Source organism: Ambystoma mexicanum, chromosome 8 (genome assembly GCF_040938575.1).
Source record: "Ambystoma mexicanum isolate Mex_15411 chromosome 8, UKY_AmexF1_1, whole genome shotgun sequence".
Lineage (NCBI taxonomy): Eukaryota > Metazoa > Chordata > Amphibia > Caudata > Ambystomatidae > Ambystoma > Ambystoma mexicanum.
This window is the reverse complement of record NC_090929.1, coordinates 1,043,084,255-1,043,109,968: the sequence shown is the minus strand read 5'-3', so window position 1 is coordinate 1,043,109,968 and position 25,714 is coordinate 1,043,084,255. Positions and strand designations below refer to the sequence as shown.

Genomic DNA, 25,714 nt, shown 5'->3' with positions numbered 1-25,714 from the left:
ACCAGCATGCGCAACTGCGATCTAGCGGGCCGGGCTAGGAGGCTTGTAACCACCCCAAAATCATCAGTCTGTAGATGGTGATGCCGCGTCAGGGGTTCAAAGTACATTCTTGGCTGTGGAGAAGATGGAACCTCTGGTGCGTCCCAGTAGGCCATGGTGAAAGTATGAGTAGTCAGCAAGTTGGTGTCCTTGTGCATATCTGAGTTGCAATGTGTAATGCAATAGGCATTTACACTGCACCTGGTGCCTCCCCAGTGGCGGCAGTGCCAAGTACTGCAGAGTGGCGTGTAGTGTGCCCCTTCCTAGGGTCAACGCCGTAGTGTACTGAAACAAAGGATTGGGAGGAAGAGTAAAAAAATATATAATAAAAAAAAAAAGAACAGATGTTAGCCAGATATTGTAGCGGGAACACTGCTGCTTGTAATAGATTAAGGGCATGCCGATTCATAAGAGAAGTGCAGAAAGAAAATCAGCGTGCTCACTGTATGTTGAGCTGCCTCAAGATTGGACCATGGAGGCTTTAAAGTGAACCCATATGGGCGATCAGCTTAGCTTTGTTGAGGGGGGGGGGGGGAGATGATTATGTGCTGGCACGGGAGATATGAAGTGTGTGGTGCGTCATAATTACATAGAACCCAAACGGGAATCTTAAATAAACAAAATGCCACCCCTTTTAAAAATAAAAAAGGGGAGAGCCCATAACACGATTAACTATAAAAGCAGAAAAAAAAATAAACTATCCCTTCTTCCTTTAGAAAGCTCTCCCAACAAGTGGCAAATTGCTGCATGTGGTGCACTATATCGGACGGACCAAAGCAATTTTAGTTGTTGACCAGAGGCCCCAAAAGGAGAGGCCCTTGTGGAAATTGTGCGGCCAAAAGGCCCAACTGCTCACTGGCACATTCACCAATTTCAGCACAGCCAATTTTGTTTGTTATTACCTGCTCATGGGAGTCGAGATGTCATGGTGACAGTGCCGTCGCACTTGAATCCACAATAATACAAGCACTGTCAATTCCAACAGTTTGGGCTTCTATGCAGGCATGGAAAAAACACTTGCCAGGCACAGCCATAGCAGTATAAACTGCCTATTGGTGGTAACAGATGCCAAATGGTGCGAGTACCTGGCAGAGGTTTACCTGTTGGCCGCCAATGCTTGCTTTTAACAGGACTTCAGAGAGGGACATGCGTAGTGCTTAAATAAATAGAGTGGTTGAAGGCAGACCTGGCTGGTTTTCATTACACTAGTAACGAGTTTACAACTCCAATTAGGCCATTAACTCAGAAAAATGCTTCGAAACTGGCAGGCACCTTTGAGTGCCACAAGTTTGATGGCAAGGATTAACAGGAGCTCAAAGAGTTCCCATGAGGATGGTGGGGATAGGCATGAACTGGGTGGGAATGGCCATAGGGATTAACATAGGCACGGCAGCTAGAGATTTAGCACCCTTTATCTCCGAGCTAATCAGCACTTCCTTCAGGTCCTGCACTGTCCCAATCAACTTCAAAGAATCTTGGGTACTACCACTCCTTAACAGACGCTAGATCCGGCCATCCCCACTAATTACAACGGTCCCATTCCTCCTCAAAATCATTGACAGAGTAGCCTAGCTCCAAATCCAAAGTTAACTTGAGGTGAACCTCCTACTAGGTTCACGCCAATCCGGATTCAGACCACAACATGGGAATGAAACGGCCCCAATTGATTTAAAGACCCAAACCGACGAGTTGAAGGACAAAGGTAAAAGAGCTATGCTACTCCTCCTTGACCTATCAGCAGCTTTTGACCTGGTGGACCATGCAGTGTTATGCGAACACCTAGCATCAGCTGCACATTTCTCGAGGGATGCTATAGCCTGGGTACAATCCTTCCTAGCTAACTGTACGATGAGAGTTCTCCCCTCAGCCTCAGCAGACCCAAGCCAAACACAAAGTTCATGCGTCTCACAGACAATGTTCAACATCTTTACCAAGCCACTCTTCAACAAACAGGCTGGGTGTCACATATACCAACTATGCAGATGACACCCATAGCCTCATACCCCTCTCAGGCAACTTTGTCAAAGACACAGCTCTGGTAAATAGGATATACCTCTCATTCAGGCATGGATGGCTTCACATGGCCTCTGACTGAATGAGTACAAAACTGAGATCTTGATTCTGGGCTCTGACTCCAACCTAAAAAACCTTAGCCCCAGCTATGCTGCCTTTAACATTTATGGCAATTTTACAGTAGTAACTGAGGTAAAAACGTTAGGATTTTACCTTGATTCTACCTTAACACTAAAAAAAAAAACAAGCTAGTTCCATGGCCTCCTCTACAACTTATACCTGTAAACTGATTAGGGCCTGCAGACCCTTTTTATCCAAAGCTAGCTTCATTACACTTGTCAATGCACTAATAATGTCTAAGCTAGACTACTGTAATGCCCTCTATGTAGGAGCCAATAAAACCATCATAAATAAAAATGCAAATACTACAAAATAATGCCCCGAGAGCAGCTCTGAATATACCTCGAAGAGAGCACATATCTAACCTCAGAAGAGACCAGCACTGGCTAAACATTTGCGACAGGATACTCCTCAAAACGGTATCCCTCACTTTCTATGCCTTAATAATGCTGCACCTCCTTATATCTCTGCCAGACTGACCAGAAAAATCTCCTCTCACCATACTAGATCATCCAACTCCCTCTGCTTAGAAATTCCTAGATTTAGACTACCCAAAGCTGGTGGAGGCAGCTTCCCAGTCAAAGCGACTCTTTCCTGGAACGCACTCCCCACAGCCTTTAGGGTGGAACAGCCATACTCTAGATTTAGACGCAACATACTGAACTGGCTTCGTACCAAGGACATCTAAGAAATCTCTCACCCTATCAACTTACCTGTGCTCCTGACCTTAGGGTACCCCGTGTACCGCACCTACCTGTATCCTGCACAACTTATATCAATAGTATGCACTGTAATTTGTTATGTACTGACCTTTTATTTTGTAACTATGCTTCAAATATTCTTGTAACTGCTGCACCCAGCTACCTGAGGGTTTTGTGTGCATTATCAAATTAACAATGGGTGGGCAAATAACCAATCATCTACAAGCTTTGTGTCCCTCCCAATTTGCCATTTCTCCCCATCTGTACTCTAATTCAATAGTTTCACCTTATAGTGGCGTAAGCAACACCCAATTGCCCAAACTCAAAATGGCTACTCCATTGGTGGCATCTACATAAATCATTATGCTTAAAGCTAGAACTAAAATGAGAAGATAGATAATTTAAGGTGCACCAATCTAACAGATAAACAGAATAAGTAAATCGCATCAATACAAGTCAGTATAATTTTGCGTTATCAATCAACTTTGATACAAATAAATGTAATTTACGGCACATATTCGGCCGCTGTGACTTGCCCTGCTGAAGGTGGCCTATGTGAAAGTTGCCACATCACTCAAGTCCATATATACACCGATGGTGGCCGTGATATGTGGCTTTCGCCTTCTACATTGGGAAGTGGGCAAATAAAGTGTTTGTACCCATATTCAATTGTAAGAGCAGACGGGCAATTATTTGCCACATGCTTCCGTTCACTCTAACAGGTACCCGCTGCGCAATTAGGGCATTGGGACCACTGCTTTCTTTTCGTTTGATTCCCAACTTCCAAAGAAAAAATTAGAAGAAATGTCAATTAAAAAGAAATAGGCGAGCACATTTACAGATCCCTGGAGCTCAGATCATTAAGTAAATATAATCATGTAACCGCAGAGAAGTTTCTCTTAATGCAGTAAATCGTAGAATTATCAAATCAATTTAACAAATGAAGATGGGCAAATCAAAGTGAAGAAAACATTTCCCGAGTCAGATGCTAAAGATTCTTGAAGGTACGAATGTTCTTTCTTTCCCAAGAGAGTTCACATTGATATGTTCTCGACCCATGTGCCTCAAATATGTTGGGAGATTTATTGGCGAGTGGTCTGGCTGAAAACTAGACGTTGAACTACTTTTCGGTCCCATTGAACGCTATAAAAAGGCAGAACATTTTTTTGAGGTTCTGGTATTTGAGAACTATAATTTGAGCAGACTTTCATCTTCAAGTGTGTCCTTCTTGGGGAGTACGACAACCGACTAAAAACAGTGGTATTTTTTATTTTAGGCTTCCACACATTTTAGATCGGCAGTATATCAGCATTCTGTAGTGATTGAGAAGTACAGGAAGAAATGATAGTTCAGTTTGTCTTGGTGGTCCTTATAATTTATCAGACAGATATCTCCCATTTTCGCTTCTTAATTCCTGTCTGCATTTCGGTCCCATGTGATATTTCTACATCTTTTCAGGCCAAACCAAAAACCAATCCCCAGCCCCGCCCCCTCAATTCAACCCTCTCCCATTTGATTTCAATTAAGTCGGGGAGGGAGCATTGGGGGCGGGGGGGGATCTACCCCAACCCAAAACATCACTGTCACTTTCCACCAGTCACACGTGGAAACAACTTTTAACCCCCCCCCCTCCACCACATCTCCTATCTCGGCTCCCACCAAGTCCAGAATGAAAAAGCACCCAAAAAAATAAATAAATAAAAAACAAAAAAAGACATTGTGGTTGCAAACCTTGGCCTTCCCATCGCAGACTGAGGTCTTCACGGACATCCTCTTCTCTGTCCCCTCTCCAGATCTTTGGACTCATCTCTACTCTCCCCTTTCACTTCCTCTCCCACTAACGGTGGGACCAAGTGGGAAGTCCTCTTGGCTGACTCATGCATGTCTACCACACCGGCACTATCCTGGTTTAGGGTCCACAACCCAAAACGACCAGATCACTTCTGTTGCCCATCCCCTTACCACTCTCACGGTCCTTCCTCCCTTGACCAGAGTACCACACCTCTTTACCCCTCAGAAAACATTCAAAAGGTAGAGACCTCCTCCACCAGGCAAAGCTCTGCCAACAAACACTCTGCTGACATCTGCCTCCTTCTTGAAGACACGGACCTCAACTTTCTTCATTGCCAGCTCAGTCACTGCTTTTGACTCCCTCCTCCCCGTCGCCTTCAAGATCATTTCCAAGTTTCCAACCTCACTGTGCTGGTGTCGCCTTAATCTATCCTGAGCGAGTTCCATCTTCCACCGTAACCACCCAACTCTACACTTCCTTCGAGAGCCTGGCCTGCAAGTTAGTCCTCTCTCCCTCCTCCACCCTGACGATTGCTACCATCTACCGGGCTCCAGGCGCTACCACCCAGTTCCTCTCTGAACAGGCCGATTCTGCTCGTCCTTCCTTTCATCTACTCCCAACCTCCTTCTCTTGGGCGACTTCAACATTCAATTGGACGCCTCAGCATCCACTCTGTTCATTGACCTCTGCGCCTCCCTCTCCCTCCTCCCCTCCGACCCAACCCACTCAGCTGGACACACCCTGGACGCCATCATCCACTTCGACCTCTCGCTCACGCCCCCTCTGGTCACCCCTCTCTCCTGGCCAGACCATGCTCTCCTCAGCTGGGTCCCCTTCAGCCCTCCCACCACACCCACAAAAGCCCTGCCAAACTCATTCTCAAACATCCGCCCGATGAAACGAGTGTCAGCCGCAGCCGCTGCCTTTGCCTCTACCTTCATCCCCCTTGTATCCCTACCTCGGACCCCACCACAAACTCTGCTCTCTTCGCCCAGCAATCACCAATACCCTTGGCATCCTTGCCCCAGACATGAGGATCCACCCGAAACCTGCTTCTGAATGTAATACCTGGCAAAGGCAATACAGACTCCCCATCCATGCCAAGAAAAGGGCCCACAGGTTACCAGGTGCATCGAATAACAGTCTGCATTCTCTTCCTTCCCAGGCCCTCTTCAGTGCACTGGCCACACACTTTGCCACCAAAACTCAGGACGTGCTGAACAACTGTTACTCACTCACCTACTCCCCCTGCCACACCTGAAGAAGTTACCAGAGTTGTCCGCTCAATTAAAGGCTTCTTCCGAACAGGTTCCCCTGTGCTCATCCATATGAAGGACATTGGCTGTCTTGCTCCCGCATTCACCAATTTCTGCAACCACTTCGCACCATGCACTCCCTTGTGCGCTCACTATTTAAAAAAATCCTTCAGCAGACCCTACCTGTCCATCCAACTACCACCCCATTTCAATCACCCCCTTCCTGGTGAAACTGCCGGAGAAGCTTGCCTTGCCCCAACTCAACTCACACACTGAACTTGTCGGCGGTCTCCACAATCATTGATCTGGTTTCTGAGGATCCAGATGCACGGAAACCGCTCTTCTGAACACCAGTAAAGAACTGCTTGCATCCCTCGACTCCAACTGCCCAGCTGTCCTCATTCTACTTGATCCCTCTTCTGCCTTTGACACAGGCAACCTTTCCATCCAAATACAAAGGCTCCATGATACCCTTGGTATCTCGGAATGGGCACTGGAATGGCTGACTTACAGCTCTTCCCATGTCATCCCGGGCACCTTACTCTCCTACTTCCTTCTCCACCTGTGGTATCCCGCAGGGATCTACCCCTGTTGCGCTTTAACATCAACCTTGCTCAGCTGGCACACCTCAACTCCGCCACCTTCCAATGTTATGCAGACAACACTCTTTTTCAGACTTCCTGCTGACTCACTCGCACTCTGCTTCATCCCCGACTGCCATCCAGGCTTGGTGCGCTTCAAATAATCTCTGCCTCAATGCCAGCAAAATGGATATCCTTGCAAATGGGACCCCGTCACCTCCTCTCTGGCCTCCCACAGCTCCTTCTTCTGAAGCCAGAAACCGAATCATCTTTGACTCGGTTTCATCCTTCCTCCCTCACACACAGGACATTGCCAAGAAGCCCCACTTCCAACTCTTCCTTCTCAAAAGGAATTCTCCCATTTTTTCTCCCAGCTCATAGTTTCTCATGCCCTGGTTCTCTCTAGGTTTGACCATTGCAACAGCCTCTTCCTCAATCTGCCTTCTTCCACTGTGTCCCCTTCAGCTAATCCGGAATTGAGCAAGAAGATTTATCCTTGGCCTAAGCCCAGGGACCGCATCTCTCCCGGTTGATGCATGGACGAAATTCAAATCTCTCTGCATCATCCACAAGACTGTCTGGGGCCGGGGATCACACAATCTAAAACAATCACTTACAAAATACTCTCCTTCTACACTCCTCTGGCACCAACTTTGTGTGTGTAAAGCATTGCTAAACAGAAGGAGGTAGCTCACTTTCCTCAGCTGGATCCCTCCTCTGGAACATCCTCCCCTCTGTCCCCCACTGCATCTTGAGCAGGACCTTCTGAAGTTCTGAAAGCACAAGACACTCCTCGTTTCCCCCCTCCTTCCCTTCTGCTAATCTCACAGTTGGTGTGATTGATGATTTGGACCTGTATGCATCCTATGGGCCTCTGACCATTCACATCCTATCTCCCCAGCATCTATCCTAATCAGCACTTGCCTCGGCACACCCTCTGCACTGGAGATTCACACTTTTCACCCAACGCGGCTCCTGGCCGCATAGCACTTACCATACCTTGCACTTCACCTGTTGCTCATCTCGAGCACGGACACAACAGCACCTACCGCACTGCCCTCTTCCTTCCTGCACGTTCTGAATACTCGAAGCATAGTAGGTTCAGCCGCCCCTTCACCCTCTATTTTTTTGTTGCATTTAATTGTACTGCTATCACATGTTCCTTCCCTGCTGCCCGTGGGCACTTTGAAACAATTTTTCTGTATAGGCGATTAACAAGCAAACAAATAAAATTCCCCCTCCTCTCCTACACGGACAGATGCACAAAAAAATAACATTACCCTCGCTGGGCCGCTCCCATCAGCCCCTGCGTGCACTCGTGCGTGACAGGGGCATGAGTTTGATTTAGAAAGCGCGATTCGCACACCCTCCCCCCGTAAAAACTATTTTTTTTTTACTCCAAACTGCATTTCATGGTGAGGTTCAATCAGTCAATATTTTTTGTCATACGAGTGTTTCGGTGCTGTCCAAGCTCCATTAGTGGATGACCAGGTGACTGATTTGGATATGTTCAGGCACCAATTGGTCATTCCCATTGCCTTCCTTTAGGATGTCCTAATGTGTTTCTTCCAGACAAGTGTTGCCAAATTTCCCCCATAGTTGCTTATAAAATTTAGAGGCGACTCGTTGCTGTTTTAAAATGTGTATTAACCAACTGTCACAGAGCATAAAAAGGTTATCGCTTTGCAAGGATGGCCAAATAATTCCATGGGCAGGGGGTCACTACTCCGGGTTTACGCAGTGGCGTTGAAAATGTATTTCTTTTGTTTATCCAAACGACTAATATTCCTACAGTGAAAGTACACAGTGTTTACAATTTTTCAGGCGTACGTCCTTTTTCCCGTTGGGGCTTAAGTAGTGCATTCTGGATGTGAAAAAAAGGCAAAGTTTTTCTAAAGGATTTACAATATTGCAAGGCTGCCTACAATATTGCAAGGCTGCCAGAGCGCCTGTGGACCACTCCGGTGGTGAATGTGCGCAATACAAATACCTTTAACATTAATAGGGGATGTGTATTTCGCAAGTAAACTAGCAGAGCTCACAGGTTCCTGAGGCCTGTAGACCTTGAAATCCAAAGTGTAAACGTGTACCAAGAGGAATTTGGAAGTTAAAATCCCAGCTGTGCTGTTTTACCAAAGTGTATAAATCTGGGCAAATAAAGTAATCTCTTGAAGTGTGACCTCAGAAGAGCAAACATTTCCTCAAAGATTGGGGCCAGTCACCACAGTTGCGCCCAACAGAGCAGTGCCCCACAGGAAAATGAGTGCTATCCTCAGCCAGGCTAGATTTAGTCTTGTATAGCACACAGTATAATTTTCATGGTACTTGGATCTTCAAGAGTTGGGGTAGGGAACTAATGTAAGAGCAGGACAAGGTTGTTTTGTTGCAACATAGATGTTTACATGGTCTCTACATTTCATAGATTTTGTGAGTTGACAAGAGCAATGAATCTGCACTCCAGCTTGGTAAGGTAAATTGTTTGTGCAATGGTGGTGCTTGTCAAAATAGTGTTTAAGGAGTGTGTGGAATTACATTTGTGTACCTGGTATGGATTAGCGTGCTATGTATGGGTATTAGGCGCAAACAGATATCTTTGGGTGGTGTGTATTCTGTGTTTCACTTAGAGTGAGCACCATGATTTTCAGGTGGTTACTATTCCAATAGCTTGCTCAACGGACCACCTAAAAATTGGTAACAACCTTTTTCACTTTGGAAACATCACAGATGACAGGCATTTGTTTATATCAATGTAAAACAAATCTATCGGTTTAGCTTTTGTGGCTAGTTATTAGTTGACCATTAGCTAGAAACAGGTTGTGCATTGATATAAGCAAATGTGTAATGTTAGGCCAGGTGTTGCAAAATAAAGAGCATGCTAGGCGTTGCAAAATCAGGCAAGAGCATGCCATGGGAAAAATGTAGGGCCAAAAGGTTTCTAATCAAAGATACGACAATTGTAGCAAAACTCACCCCTAAATGGGACTACGGTACAGTGCAACAGGACAGGCAACATCAACAAGCGAAAGACAAAGCCAACCACGCACCACTTGCCAAGCACCAGAGAAATGATAAAGTAGAAGAGCAACTCCCAGGGAATCAATGACTGGAGGGGAGAAGGGCCATACGAGCTGAGAACAAAAGGAATGTGACTCACCAGGGAACAACTCACAAGGGCCTAGTTGCCAAGTGGGCCCCATGCCATGAGCCAGTCTTGGATTGTCACTGCATGGTGGTACTAGTTAGCCCATACCCACAGAACAAAAACACAAGTCCCCCACCGGCTCACGGTGCCATGCATGAAAAGGGGCTAACTGGCAGCTATGCAAGGGAGCCAAGAACCAGACGAGAGCACCTCAACAAGAAGCCATGGATCAGGGAAGCCAAAGACCAGCAAAGCCAACAATGTGTGTTCACATATAACCCCAAACATACAAGAAATGAAAAGACTAATTGTTAGAAAAAGCAATTATGATAAAAGCTTCCTGTAACATACTATGCCTCCTCTGTACGTTTATGTTATTGTGTTAGCTTTCTTACTTTTCAGACATATCCATAGTGTTTTCAGATGTGCGCTTATTTTTGCAGCTAATTTGTAGTGGTCAAAATTAAGATCATATAAAAAAACACTAAATTGTGTATTTCCTAGTAGGCATGAACTATCCCTAAGAAACCAGGAGCAAGTACAGAGTGCCTCACATTTAACGTTCATGTGAGATGCAAGCTTGAACTTTTTGTACATTATATACAATATATGATGCTTTAAATGTCTTCTAGCGGTCTCTAGTACTTGTTTGTAGGCATTCCCAAATACATGAAGTTAATGTCCCCTAGGTGCGTTTTTATGGCACCCTATGGTCGCAGGTGACAAAGGTAGCTGCTGCGATCAAGCTAAACAGTCTCTGCAAGGCTAAAAGCAGGCGCTAAATAGCTAGCTCCCAGCAATGTCAACCCCAGTATGCGGATGGTGTTCAGCTTGTTTTGAGGGGAGATTAAGCTTGTTTCTCCGTCCAGCCTGGCAAGATTGCTTCCGTGGTGGTTGAGGGTTCGGAGGGACACGAGGATATACCATGCCAAGAGGAAAAACGCCTTTTTGTTTTGCAAAAAGTGGGCCCTGTTTGGCGATATTGTGCAATAAAGTGAATATATTTTCAGAAAAAACCATGGCGCGCCGTGCCGCCTGTAGGAAAAGTTTTGCGATATAGCGGTTTTAATCGCTAACCCCGCCAACGTCCTACAACACAGGCGAACACATTTTGCAATGCTTGCCTGCGCGCTCGTATTTCGTGCTCTTTATCAAACGCTCCCTCGCCTCAAATCGTAACCCACACTATTCAACAAGCGACAAGCCTTCCCTCCCGACCACCCCACCTAGCTCAATTTACTCGATTCTGGGGCGGCCTTCTGCACAAAACAGGCACGCTCAATGGGGTGCCCAGAGTTACGCTTTAAAGCAAATACACAGAAGATTTTACAAGAAGCCACTCAGCACGGAACATGGGAGCGAGTGTTGCTTAGTCGGATTTCAGCGGTCTTTCACTGGAATCTGCAAAATAATACTTTGGGGGCTATGGACGACAGATATTCGGGAACACTATTATTGACGCTGAGCCTACTTTACGTAAAGGATGGCTCGGCTAAGTAACGGATTGTAAACCGATAACACTACTGCACACTCACCATCTTGGCGGCTGCTAGTCTCAGGGACGCAGAAAAGGAAGAAGGAACGGCGCGCAGCCAATCATATCGCAGCCCGCAGGCACGACGTAAGTGGGTGGGGCTCCGAAATTTTGTCCAATCGAATCAATGAACACAACCTCCAACCAGAGTTCAGTGAAAGCGACGATAGCGAATCAAATCACTGGAGAGGAAGCATAGCTCTTCAAATATGTGTCCAATCCCAGTGCTTGGAGGAAAAAAAAACAAGGAAAGTAGCTTTTCGATGGTATAAAGACTGAAAAGAAAAGAAAGACGTTAGCTGTCGCCTACCAACAGCAGTACCAAGTTAAAATAGTCGGCCATCCCAAAGCGTGGTATTACCAGTTTACAACAAGGGCTTCGAATAGAATACAACAACCTTAGGGTTTTCGAATGCAGATAAACACATTGATAGATACCATCCCCGTTTTATATGTTTTGCTCTTACTTTGTTTTTCTTTTCTTTCCATGACAAATATGTCAAATAATTCCCTTAAAGTCTGCTCTTCTCTTCTGTTGTTGCATACCTATCCAAAGAACATCATTTGTCAATGGCATTTTATTTTAATGGGTTGGATAGGATCGACGATTCCCATATTTTCATAGTCTACGAATCTTTGGAGATTATGGTGCGGCTACTCTTGCCTGTGCTTCTCGTTGTTTAACACTTGTCAGAGGGAAAGTTCTCGGCGCATGCGTTTAGCAAAGACCGGTTCACAGTGTGTTACAGTGTAGACTGGTGTGGAATACGAACAACCCCATGAGTGTAGGTTCGAGCCCAGCCTACGGCCCCGCCCGGAAGCACTATGGTGAAAGAACAGTTCAGAGAGACCGACGTAGCCAAAAAAATGTGAGTCTTTCGTGGAGAGGAGAACCAATAATTAATGAAAGAACAGTTGCACATGCTTTGTTCAAGTTTGAGGAGGTGGGGTGGCACTGCCTTACAATCAATACGTGCACACGTCGCTCATAATTACTTGGCAAATAGCATACCAAGTTATAATGGGTCAGGTTAGTTGGGGCCAGTGACTGTGTAATGGCAGTAAAGGAAAGATATACCCTCGGTGGAGGTTTCCCCAAGTTATTTTAATTTTACTTTATAGGAAGCATAATTTATGTTCCCATTTAACTCTAGTGGATAGGAAACATGAAGTAGGGTAGCAATAAGTGCTTAATGGGTATCCAGCCAAAGGAATATACGGTGTTGCTTGTTTTGATGTCGCCCATACGCAACTTCCATATAATCTTTTTACCGAATATTCAATTGTGCAAGATAGGCAGAATTGTACACATTTTATTTTCAATATTAAAACACTATATCCTGTGTTTAAGTGATTTCGCTTACATTGTGATAAAATTGGGCAGGCTAAGGATTTGTCAACAGATTGATTATTCCAGAGTTTCTTTATTAAACCGGTTTCCATTCCAGACTTTTGCAGCAATACAACACCACGCTTTCTCCATAAATACATTGCAAACCGATGAGACTATCGATGCATCCAAATAATGGTTGAAGCTGGTAACCCCATGCAGGAATGTTGGGTGTTCTGTGCTTGACAATTTGAAATTCTGTACACCAGGAAAGTACATCCCTAAATAATAATAAAGAGGCATTGTCAACAGGATGAAACCTTTTTCCCATGATGCCCCAAACACACTTTTTCTAGGTGTTGCCAAATATCGTCATTTGGCGTGACTGCTAAGTATTGGCATTTAGCAGCTGACTTTGCATCTTATTTCTAAATGACCCTCGCACCTGATGAGCAAAGGCGATTTATGCTAGATGATCTCTTGCATTGCAAATGTGCCACGTTCACGGGTACTGTGCTGCACACCACCTGTGAATGTGTGACATAATTGTATATATGTGTACATGTAAAGGTTCATAAGTATTACTACTTCCATATAAACCAAAATGCTACCTTTGGTATTCTGGTTATGTGCCAGGCCTTGAAGACGGGACCAGCATTTTGATACCTGAGTACTGGTAACTGTCAGATATATATTTGTTTTTCTTCCTGTGCAAAGATATATTTCATTGTAGTGTAAGTATAAAAGTGGTGGTACCCCCTGCAGTTATATATATCTTTTATAATTACCCCTCAGTGCTGCATATATCTGGCAGCTATTTAAAAAAACAACACTTGAGTATTCAAACCCGGGGAGCCCGCCTTCACGTGCGTATATATAAAGGATAAGTTTAATGTTTTGCACTATCAATCCATGGTAAGGCTCATAAGGGAGGAAGCAGAGGGGCACTTAAGTGCATGCCTTTAGGCTGAAGCAGTTTTGATGTGGCACGTTGGCCACAGATGTCCTTTTGGCACACTCGGTTGGCCCCAGCCAGCAGGATACAGGGACCTCTCGGCGCTGTATGATTTCTTAGGAACAGGACCCGCCAAAAGGAACACTACGGTCAATGCGCCATGCCGAAATGGCCAGTGTCCAAAAGACTCGCGCCAAAAGAGGGAACAGTGAGGAGGGAGTGGGGAAGGAACAAACGAAAGAACCTGAAAGGAAAAAAAAAGATAGAACAAAGAAAGCAGTTGTCAGGTCTCGTAGGTGTCTGCTTACCGATACACCACAGAGGCGTTGGCAGTTACTATGGAGACTTGGACAGGGCCGGGGAGTGCGACATCCCGGAATGTAAGCCCTCCAAATACTTTGCTGGGCTAACGAGGCACTAACGAGAGCTTTTCCCCACCACTGTCCTGGCACTATTTAGGGAGGTTCGTTGCACTGGCATGTTGTTCTTTTGTGTGTTGTGACAGTGTCTAAAGGCCTGAGCAACAAACTCTCTCCCAACCTCTGGCAACAGGAGAATGGCGGGTTTACTCTGCAAGCATGGCAAGCAGAAGTTTCTCCAGGAGGGTTACCAATACATCTTTGACACAGTGCCGACCGCTCAAAGATATTCTGGTGCTGCAAGAAAAAAGGAGCATGCAAAGTGCATCTCCGCACAGCTGCAACGGACGACCTGTTGTGGAGTCGGATACACAAGCATAGCCATGAATGATGCAGAACAAAGGGACGTAGGCCTCGTTCTGTTGGGGATCATGGAGTGGGCGCTGGGAACAGTGGAGCCAACCGCTTTCTTCATCAATGGAGCTCTATAGGAGACATGTGAGAAACCAGAACGTGCCTCACCCACTAGTCCCCAGGGAGCTGTCATCCAGGTGGCCAGGACACAGCCATCATTTTGGATCCAGTTCCTGGGGGCGGACCAGTGCGGGAGGATCACCTGGATGAGGGGTCTTCGAGGAGTAGGACACCAGATGGTGAGACGTGGTTTCCCCGTCCCTGTAATGTTAGTCCTAAAACAAATCCCACCATGGTCTAGCCCCCTTGGGCAACCATGCAACAATCTTAGACAATCGCCTAGGGGGGTGTGGATCGCTATACCCCCCTGCTTTTGTATCTCGGGGCCTATGTGCACTGTGTTACTCCTATCTTACGCCTAACAACATACACCTATGTTACTCCTATGGACACAAAACACAAGACACAAAGAAAACACAAGAATCGATTCAATTATAACAATAGAATGCATTTATTCATACATAACAAGGCAAGATGCTTAAAACTATGCAAATCTCGAATTTGCACTTTTATACTTTTGGTGCAAATCTACCATGCAATGTGATAACTATAAGCCTTACAGGCTTCTAATGCAAGCCTGAGAGTAGCTGGATCTGTCAGTGTCTAATGCAATATACATATGGCAAGTGCCAGCATTCAGCATTCCTCTCCATTCCACACCATGCTTCACTCTCTCTCTAAAACAATCTGTCTGATTTCCCCTTTTCCAAACCCAAAGCTCTTTGTGTGAGTGTCTGTTCTAATCAATCAGTTTAGGCCATTAACCATACTTCCCATTTGCATGTACCTCTCTCCCCTCTCCAGCTCTCTCTGCAACCAGCCAGTCAGGTCACTCGAACTGCCTCAAGCCTTTGCCAAGCTCTCCGATCTCTCCCAAGCTGGTCTGCCAAGGCTGCAGCACTGTCACACCAAAACTCCTCTCTCTCATCGAACTCCATCTACATCTCCCACCATCTAGAAGCAGCTCAAACAACTGTAAATGAGCAGCATACCTCTGGTTATACTATTCAATGACATACTCAAATCCCATTGGTTAAATTCGTTCTCTACTCAGAATGTCTTTCTCTGTCAGCATTTCTAAATATGAGCAATGCCTGAAAGTCTGTTTGCGTGTACTTTCACTTTGTGTTCTTGTTGTGTTCTCAATGTAACATTTTAAAATCTATCTCTATCATGGCCTTCTGTCTGCCTGCAATACACCATATATTTCTCCATTAATTCCATTGTTAGCTTCTCTCGTACATGTCTCTCCTCGCAAAAGCACACTCTCCCTCTCACCATTCAACAGAGCCCATGGCGCTGCTTCCCACCTTTTCTGTCTCCGCAAACACCAGACTAAGCCATGCTGATAAGGCAGGCCGTCTCTACTTGGACAAAGTTTATTTGTGCCTGCCAAGAAACTGTTTACATTCCTTTTCTTCACAGTGTACCGTAACATTCGCACAGAGCCCAATGGCGCTTCTGTGTGTCTTCATTCAATGGAATGACTTTATAATGCCATCTAAATGCTTTCTAGCGTTTACTCTTTCTCTCGCAAACCCAAGCGCTACATAATGCAAATTCATTCTAAGTGCACACTCTACGTGCATGATGTCTCTCTACATGCATACATGTGTACATGTAACTACAAAACACAACATGTGTCTCTCTAAATGTGTAACGACATGGCTCTTCAACTATGACAGCGTGTCATTCTATAAGCAAATGGCTAAGGCATACAAAGTGGCAGTCTATTAATGTGGATAGTCTAATGTTACTAGTCAATACTAATCAGAAGACATGATGGATAACTAAACAGGATGTAATGATTCCTAAATGGGTAATGGTTCTGTAACAAAGAGTAATGATTCTCTAACAGTGAGTCTGATGATTCCATAACAGAGTAATGATGCCATAATGATAACAATCCAGACTCCTCATTTTATCAGGTTCTAAAGTAACACCTTTTCCCCATCTTACCAGGTAGGATAGCTAGGAACTCGCCCCCCCCCCCAGCCCACTTTCCCGACACAAACACTTTCTCACAGACATTTCACCGTGAGCGAAAACAGACTAACACCAGAGCCGTATATCTGACAGGTCCGAATACAATGGCCAGGCAAATACTGATCATTACACAGACCTGACTTCCATCACACTTCCCCATACGTATAAAAGCTGGAGCACGAAAGCACACTCTGAGTAAGGCAAAGCACGTGAGGAAGCAGCAGTTTCAAGATGGCAGTTTAATACAAGGAGAAAGACAGCGAGACCAGAGAGGGTTGCAAGGAGGAAGTGCCCTTGACCTTTCCAGAGAGTTTCTTTCATGAACCTTGGAAAATAAGAAACCTAAGACAGTGGACTAAAGCTGAACAAACCTGCATTGTCTGTCAGAGGTACCCAGGGCTCTCGTGCGTCAATAACCAAGGCGGGGATGAGCGTTTGCTGCTGTAGTACTGTCCTTGGATCCTGCAACAAAGCAGCCCCAGTCAAGACAACACAACCGGAGAGAGACTGATACCAGACTAACCTGTGTTAGAACCAAGGTTGCACGCAGAAACATTGTATGAAGAAATCTAATGAGAACAGTGCGTGAAATATATGTGACGAGCAACGCAAATATAATTGAAAACCTGAGGAGTGACTGAACTTTGGAGGCCAAGAAAGATACTGTAGACAGAGTGGTCCGGTGCCACGTGGGTGCTCATTTGAAAGTGTGTTAGGTATCCAACTTGTTGGCAACTGTGAGAAGAGATTTTTGAGATCAAAGTGGTCTTGCCACTGGTCAAGCTAAACCCTGTGCACATTGAAGTCTTCAATACTGTAATGCAAATTGAGATTGGTCCTAGCCCGGCTGAGAGAGAATAATTGGATAAAGCAGAAGGATCTGAGCCTGGCTAAGGGGGATCCGGGGTGAACCGTGAGTCCCCTGAGAGAGAATATTCTCTGAACATTGTACAAAGGGGAACTGAGCCCGAAAGAGGGGGATCCACAATAACAACTGTGATAAAAAGGCATCTGAGCCAGGCTGAGGGATCCAGGCTGAATCACTCGAGTTGAATACTTATAAAAGGAAAGGAACTTTTTGTACATCAGGCCTTCTGAATCAAGAGACTTTTGTGACAAGTAGAGAGACTTGGATGCAGAAGGCCCTGATGCTGGTAATGGAACTGTATCCTTGTGCCGAAGAAGCCAGAGTGTGTGCTTTGCTCGAGCGAACCGCCTTGTCCCGTGCTGAAAACGTGAGGAAGGGAGGCCAACAGCCTGAACATCCTGACACACCATTTTGTGAATAATTCTTTCTTTTTCATGAACACTACCCCACACTATTTGTATTTAGCTGTAGGAATTGGCAATAGATTTTTTTTTAGTATAGGACCTTTTATTTTGACTAGACTGCACTAGGAATGCATTTTCATTATTTGATGGTGGTAGCTTGCTCCCATCCGTAGATTTAGGCCTAGATGGGCGTTTATCATACCTTTTTGTTGGAGTTCAATAAGCACCCTTGACTGGTCACTTGTGTCCGTCTTACTATTGATACCATGCCTTCCTTACAGACAGCAGCCACGCAGGGGAAGATGCCAAGGAAGGAAGCCATCTGTAAGGTGATACAGAGATCTCGCAATGAAGTCCACGCAGTGCCTCCCCAGCCCCAAGACAAAACGGTGATCATTGCACCAGAAGTACTACCGGACCTATCCGCCCACTCCAAATCAGCCGGAGCTCTAACTCCTTTGGGATTCAGGGCAGAATGACGAGGACTGCATTTTCATATTTGCCCGTGCATCACAGAGGGAATGGGCTGGCTAAATGGTGAAGCTCTCTGTAGATGAAACATTCAGTCTGGCTCCAGCACTCTTTACACAGATATATGTGGTGATGGCAGGGCGGAGAGGATTTGTTCTGCTGGTGCTGTCGCAAGGAAAGGAGCACTTGCCAACGTATGTTTGAGGCAATTAAGAACATGTGGCCTAATCTCAATCCAGCCTCCAATTTTATCAGTTTTGAACAGGGTGCCATTTGGATGGCAACAGGAACATTTCCTGGCTCTTAATGGCATGGCTGCCTCTTTCGTTTATCCAGGAATGTCTGCGAGAATCTTACAGCAGCAGGTCACTGTACAATGGTGATCCCGAATTTTTACTGCCAGTCATTGTGCTTGCATTTGTGGCCATCCATGAGCTAGAGAGAGTGGTGGTCGTAATGGACAATGCAGCGCCTGCAGAGTAGTTGCAGGTCCTTCGCTGGTTTGAGGACCATTACATAGACCGCCAGAACACCGGCCGCAACCGCCGACGTGCAGTGTTCCCACCAGAGATGTGGTCAGTATATGAAAGGATTCGTCAGGACAGGCACAGATGAATAACTATACTGAAGCTACCCACTGCAGGATGCAGATCGAGTTTGACATGGATGTTGGGGAGAATTCTCATAAATGGTTGATTTCCCTTACCTACCGAGTCCCTCGGCAGCTTTGCTGGATTTCTTGATTTCTTTTTTTCACCTGGTAAGAGTGTGAGCCTTTTTTCCCACTCTTACATGTGTTTTGCTGTGTTTTTCTACTTTTTGTGTGATCTTGGGCACTGGAGCCTCACTTACTCCAGGGCACCATATGTTTCATGTGTGTTACACAGCACCTTCAGTGCAGTGACAACGGGTTGTCTTTTAGACTTCCCACCGACTCCATTTTCTGTGGCTGACTACAGTCCCCCAGAAAAGGGTAAAGTTGCCATTAACTTTACCTTGGTCACTTTAAACCACAGACCTAGTACACCTCATCTTCCATGGAGTATTTGAAATGGTTAATTTGAATCCCTTTTTGTCTGTGCCTCTTGGGGCATTGTTTTGCTCCCTTTACATTAAGACTTGGCGGGTGGCAGTGGTATCTACCCTAACTTTTCTACCGCGATTATTTTATATAAAAGTGGTAATGTTTTAGGCTATTATTTTAGCCTCAAACATAAACCTGCTTGACCAAATACATTTTATTTTGGCTCCGGCCGGGTTTATTCGCCATTTCTTTTTGTTAGTCTTTCTCGTGTTTTACTCTCCGCGCCAAACCAGGCGGGGTCCCTTTTGTTCATCGCTTTTCCGCGGGCTTCCACACAGAGGCCCTCCTTTAGACGCCTGAGAGTCTGGGTAGGCAGGGTGTGAGGGAGGGGTTTTAGGACCCCTGCCATGGGTTCCCTTGGTAACCCAAGTCGCACTCTTATCTGATTGGCTAAGGGGACTGGCCTTGCCAGGCTAGCCACCCTGCTGTGTGATTGACAGCCAGGCTGTATGAATGGGGGAAAACTGCATAAAAAGCAGGTCTCTGGGACTGGAAGAGCAGAGTCGCCACGGGAACGAAAGAACCAACGAGGAACTGGAAGAAGACGACCCCTACAACGACTGAACCGCCCAGTGAAGCCCTGCTGCAGGTCCGAATCTCCAGAATCCAACGACGGAAAAGATCCTCCAGGAAACTTCTTCCCTTGAGCTAGTGGGACCAACCAGTTCACCCAAACTGCAAGCCAGGACCCCTCCTCTGGTCGAATTCGCTGTACAGAGCTACAGTGGACCGGATAGCCAGGAAGGTCGGACCCGGCTTGGGTTTTAAGGAGCGCACCTTTTATTTGTTGTTTGGCGCTGCTGCTGGTTTCTTCCCTGGTTAGTGCAGGACCCTCTAGTCTTCCTACTTCTGATCAGTCTGACAGTCACTTCAGAAACCGTGAACCTGCAGGAACTACCAGGAACGTCTGCCTCAGCTACAGCCCCCTCTCCGTTTTAAGGTACTCTGCAAATCCGGTTGTGCGTTTCATTCAACCGCGCTGAAAGTGTTTGAAATCTTTCTCCAATCCGAGGGCTTGTCCTTCTCTTCTCTTTGAACTAACTTTTCTACTAACCAACCTCGTCCGGAAACCGTGCCACAAACTTTACAGCGAACTACTCTGAACTGTATTAGCTTGAGCAAAAGACTTTTGAACCATTGTATTTGGCCCTAAGCCTTTTCTATCTGATTTTATCATTGTAGTCTCTCTTGTTTGCTTGCTCTGAGTACTTACCTTTTGGTGTGGATCCATTTCTGTTAACTTTTGTCTTTTCCCCCCTTTTAAATTGCTGGGGTGCCATTTTGCTCCCACTTCATTTTGTGAGCTTAACTTGTCTGGAATTTAAGGGAAGTGGTGTGGTGTATTGTGATTTTTAGACTGCTTGTAATAGTGTAATGTTATACAACCGAAGAGTGAAATAAATGTATATTCTTTTACTTGAAAACCTTCAGTCAGTGTTTGCCTGAATCATAGTAATTGCTGTCCTTTGTGTAACTATTTGATACTGCTCACTTACTCTTGAGATAAGTCTGGCGGCTCTGCTACTGCTACCACTTTAACTGTGTAGTACAGGCTTGTACCAAAGGTGAAATTGTACTGTCACTTGTAGTCTTAATTGTGTGCGGTGTTCCCAAAGGGTACTGCATATAATTCTGCCTAACAATGGACCTTTGTTAAATATGGAAATGTATAGATGGAATGCATCCGATACTAAAGGGTAGAGACCAGCTGTATGAGGAAAACATCCAAAAGCCCATCAGCAAAGCGGAAGAGAGACCTGGATCAGAACAGGAGGATGCGCCATATTTTGGCCAGTGAGGAGGAGCATGGGGTTTTGGAGTACCCGCGCAGACTTGCTCACAATTATTTTACGGATTAGGCACACATTAATTTTCTGCTATGTTAAGGTACTCGTGCACAATTGGCCTAATAAACATAGCACCCATGCAGTATAGTGTGTCGTATTGTCTGTTTAGGTCTCCTTCACTTTGTTTTTTGTGGGATGTGAATTTATTTTATATCATCAATGCAGAAAGCTGGAAGTTTGTGCCACAAATAACTATAGACATGTGATGTTATTGCAGTTTATCGTTATCAGATATACCCTAAATACAGAAAAAACTGGTTTGTCAGGCTCCCATTACTTTGCATTTGGGTAAATGTAGTCTCAGATTTGACTCTTGGTATTACTTTAAAATAAGGTCCACCAATATTTATGTATGTAAAAAAAAAATACTTTATTAAATAGATGTTAAAAAAGGTACACTAATAATAGACATAGGAACCTTTTGACTTTGGCATGTTTTGGCGCATGACAAATGGAAATACACAATTTTCTTTCTTTGCTGTGGTAGTGCTCTGTTGGTCTTGTGGTTCAGTGCCAATCCTCAAACCCTTGGGACCTCGGTTCACATCCTGGCTACCCCCTAAAATTATGTTAATTTCTCAAATTACACATTATAGATAAGGATATTATTTTTAAGCACACCAGTCAGTGTTCTCTTGGTCTTGTGGTAGAGTGCTGACCCTCAAATCTATGGGTCCTGGTTTTGCATCCAGGCAGAAATGTTCAGCATACTTCCCAACTTGCTACAAACCTAATCAGGGCTCACCTGGAGTATGCAGCCAGGGAGATGGAATATTCATCCCGGTGACAAACGAAGCACAGCTGAATGCGCGGGCGATTGCAGTACAGCGCAAGCAATCGTGGGTTGAGCTGTGTCAGGCAAATGACTCTGCATGTGTAGGAGAGAGAAGGGTTCTCCTTGGCGCATGCGCAGTTGGATACAGAGGCGCGTTGGTATGGCGACCTCTGTAAACAAGCAGTGGAGAATCAAGTACAGGCACCCAGACGCAAGTGGAGAACGGGAAATTAAATCTCCATGGGTACCTCACACACAGGGCATACCTCACACCCAAGAGAATGTCATAAATGGAACACAATCAAACCTGAAGCTGCCCGCGCTGTGCGGCAAAAAAGGCACATATGTTCTGGTCCTGCCCGGTGATAACTTTTGGGCACAGTGAAAACGAGGGCAGCAGCAGGAGGGATCCAAATGCAAGCATGGTCGCCAGAATCTTATCTCCTGGGGCTGTTCCCGAGGGGCAGCAAACAAAGAACACATATAGCGAAGATGAAAGATTAATGTGTATTTTGGCAAAACGCTGTATAGCGATAGCATGGAACTCGAGGACAGGACCGTCAGTAGAAACCGGGTGGGCAGACCTGAAGAAATGGACAGTAGCGGAAACATCAGTATAGACCAGAGCGATGCAGAGGGGTGAGGGGAAAAGCGGGACCAAACTACTTGCATGGAACTCCCTCATACAGGACCTGTTTAGCGGTACTGATGGGCAAGACGGGACAGGCCCTAGTGGGCCGGAGGAGAATTGAACCCCAAACGGCAATGTGAATGTGGGACCTTGGTAGGGGCTGACGCCATGCCACAAGGAGTCTAACGCGGAAGCCAGGGATAATAAAATGCCAAACCGTATGGACAGACAAGGAGAGGGCCAAGCCAACGCGCCAAGGAGACGGATGACAGAGTGCAGATCCCACCACAAAGTGCCAGTTGCAATGTAATGTTGTTGTTGTTTGTGTTGAAATTAATAGTTTTAAAAAAAAAGTCTCCAAAGAAGTTAAAACTTTAGCCATCTATCTCGACTCAGCCCTCATGCTAACCAGACAAGTTAACGCAACGGCCTCTGCGGCGGCATATATCTCTAAACATATCAAAGCCTGCAGGCCCTTTCTCTCTACAGATAGCTGCGTTACATTGGCCAGAGTCCTCATACTATCCAGACTCTACTACTGTAACGCTCTGTACATCGGCACTAACAGCTGAAATCTAAAAAACTTCAGGTACTACAAAACAACGCCCTAAGAATAGCCCTGAACATTCCCAAAGCCAACCACATCTCATCAGCAAGACGGAACGCCCACTGGCTTCCATTGAAAGACAGAATCTCCTTCAAAACATTATCTCTAACCCAGAAGTGCCTCTCGAACTCAGCCCCCAAATACTTAGCGAACAAATTCACTAAAACATTAGCCACAGACCTACCCGATACGCACACCCACCTTCTGACAGTGCGTAGGTTTAAACTACAAAAATCAGGTGGCAACAGCTTCCCAGTGCAAGCAGCTAAACTGTGGAACTCTTTGTATCTAGGGTTAAGGGCGGGACCATCCTTCTGGACCTTTAGAACAAATGTGAAAACCTGGCTCTTTGCGCACCCTCATTGCGACTCCGAATTTGTAGCTGTACTAATATGCAATGTCTGACCTTTGTATCCTTTTGCTACTGTACTGTAACTTCAACCTGCTGTATTAATTTGGTTTGCGTCAAGTATAATGATATTTAATTTGCTGCAACAATGTTATATGCTTTAAGTAATGCGACCAGATAACTTTTGGGTTTGGCGTGCTATATAAATAAATTTATAAGTGTTAAGTGTAGTATTTTTTTCTTCACTGTCGCATCGTTTTGTTGGTCTTGTGGTTAGGGGCCAGCCCTCAAACCTTTAGGACCTGGGTTTGCATCCCAGACAGCACCCACAATTTGTTACTGTAAAAATTTTTTAACTCAAATTATTATTTCTGTCCCTCAAGCTGCCTCAGCGAGCCCCATATGATCTTGCATCATTGAACCCGTGCTCAACTGATGTGATCCTGATTGAGGAGGCCAAGACAATCTGCGTCCCCCTTAATAGGTACCATCTCTAGCTTTTCAACCCCACCCCACTGCAGTTGCTGGCCTTCAAGAACACACTGGACATTCAGAACTTGGTGCCTATCTGATAATGAAGGAATGTGATAACTTCACCTGCCCGTTTCCGTAAATCCAGTGATGTAAGGTGAGATTTGTCAGGCTCCCATAACTGTGCATTCTGGAAAACGTAGTCTTCCATTTGGGGGAGTAGACATTTTTTTATGTGATGTGTACTTTCAAATAATCGTCCTAAGGCGGATCATTAGAGTTCTTGAAAGCCAAACGTACATATTTGCAGCAACTGCGGTGGGGGAGGGTGGGTATGGGCGTGGACAAGTGGAGTTGAAAAGCTGAGCATGCTACCTGTTAAGGGTACGCAGATGGATGAGGAAGAGACCAAGGCAATCTGGCCCATATCAATTGGGGGAGGTGGGCGGGGAGGATAAAGGAGCGGAAGTGTAAGTGTACATGTAAAATTATGCAAGCTCTTAAGGGGCTTGCAGAGGCAGCTTGAGGGAAGGACATAATAATTTGAGTTTAAAAAAACAATAAGAACTTGAGTGTGTTGTGAAGCCAGACCCTACGAGGTTGGGGGCTGGTACTTAACCACAAAGCCAACAGGGAACGCCAACAAGGGATCTGCGGCCAAGGAGCCGCACCAAAAGTCTGAAGCCAGAAGATGTGCGCCTAAATGCCCTGCTCCGGTGCCCCCTGTTTTTGTGCAATTCTTTCATTGAAAATTATAATAATTTGTTGTTACAAAAGGTACATTTAATAATAATTTGAGTAAAAAAATAAAAGTGGAGTCTGCTGCCTGGGACGCAAACCCGGGTCCTAAAGGTTTGAGGCCTGGCACCTAAACACAAGATGAACGGAACACTGTTACACGTGTGCTTAAAATATTATAATAATCTATAGGTAATCATTTGATGTGGGGGGGGGGATGGTTAGATGAACCCATGTCCCATGGGTTTGAGGGATGGGCCCTTAACCACAAAACCAACATAACTCGTACCCAGAAATAGTGTAATTATTTATAATTTATAAGTTCAATCACATTGTTTTATCTCTTGCCACGGCAAAACCTGCCAGTGCCAATTAACACCTGTGCCCTGTTGGCGTGCCGACAAGGCCGCTATGGCCAAAAGGTGGCATTGGAACAGCCGTGCCAACACATCCTGCTTTGCCTCGGCTAGCCCGAGTCTGTCGCTACCACTATAAAAGTAAAAATAACTAGAACAAAAGTATATTTAAGCCCTTGAATCTTGTCAGTTGAATGGTGGCTGGTTTCTGACCCCCACCCTGGCATGTCCCTCTTTTGGAGGGATCTGTGCCCCGTGATCACTGTTTATACCAATGTTCTGCCTAGGATTCTTGTCTCTCTTACCCCGCCTTGAGGGTTTAGCTCCTTTGTCCCAGCTTGGGCTCTTATTTCGCTCAACCTGCATTGGGGTAGTATTTCTTTTGCCTTGCTTTGGTTTCTTGCCTGGCTCGTCCTGCCATGGGGTCTTGCCTGGCTTGCCCCTCCCGGAGGTCTTGCCTGGCTCGCCCGGCCTTGTGGGTCTTGTCTGGCCTAGTGCCTCTCCGCTTCCTGGAGAAACCACATAGCTTTGTTCTTGTTGCAGTGCTGCTCTGGAGCGTCGGGAAGGACGGCCCAGTCGGCAGCTCTTCCCCCTTCTGCTTCCTATGCCGTTTCGGGCAAAGCTCGCCTTGCTTTCACACAGTCATCCTGTGTGTCCCTGATGCTGGCCTCTTAGCACACCAGGTGGCAGACACCTGCAGCAGCTCGCTGCTCCTCTCATCAGGGAAGTCGTGCCTGGTCCTTCACTCGAGCCTCTGGCATTCCGTAGTCTCTGGCATGGTCTGGGTCTTCACACCCTGCGTATGCTCTGCCTCTTCTAATACACCTTCCA

At 45.7% G+C, this 25,714-nt stretch overlaps 2 protein-coding genes across 7 annotated transcripts in view; one reads left to right on the top strand and one right to left on the bottom strand.

The window, feature by feature from the left end:
* The window catches only part of RPS24 (ribosomal protein S24), a 258,861-nt gene that overhangs the window by 91,246 nt on the left and 141,901 nt on the right, over nt 1-25,714 (bottom strand). For 4 of the 6 annotated variants that reach the window (XR_011268664.1, XM_069611011.1, XM_069611009.1 and 1 more), the window contains exon 1: nt 11,180-11,276. The exons of 1 other annotated variant lie outside the window; for it this stretch is intronic. Coding sequence is in view for 4 of the 5 variants with exons in the window: in XM_069611011.1 (XP_069467112.1) it covers nt 11,180-11,182 (3 nt within the window). In the remaining variant the exon portion in view is untranslated. Of the gene's footprint in view, nt 1-11,179; nt 11,292-25,714 lie in introns of those variants that run through there. One more of the 6 variants, XM_069611010.1, reaches the window with a different exon arrangement.
* POLR3A (RNA polymerase III subunit A) overlaps nt 11,882-25,714 on the top strand; it is a 1,042,059-nt gene continuing 1,028,226 nt past the window's right edge. Inside the window, exon 1 of the mRNA XM_069611006.1 lies at nt 11,882-12,047. Coding sequence (XP_069467107.1) covers nt 12,004-12,047 — 44 coding nt within the window. The 5' untranslated portion in view covers nt 11,882-12,003. The remainder of the gene's footprint in view (nt 12,048-25,714) is intronic.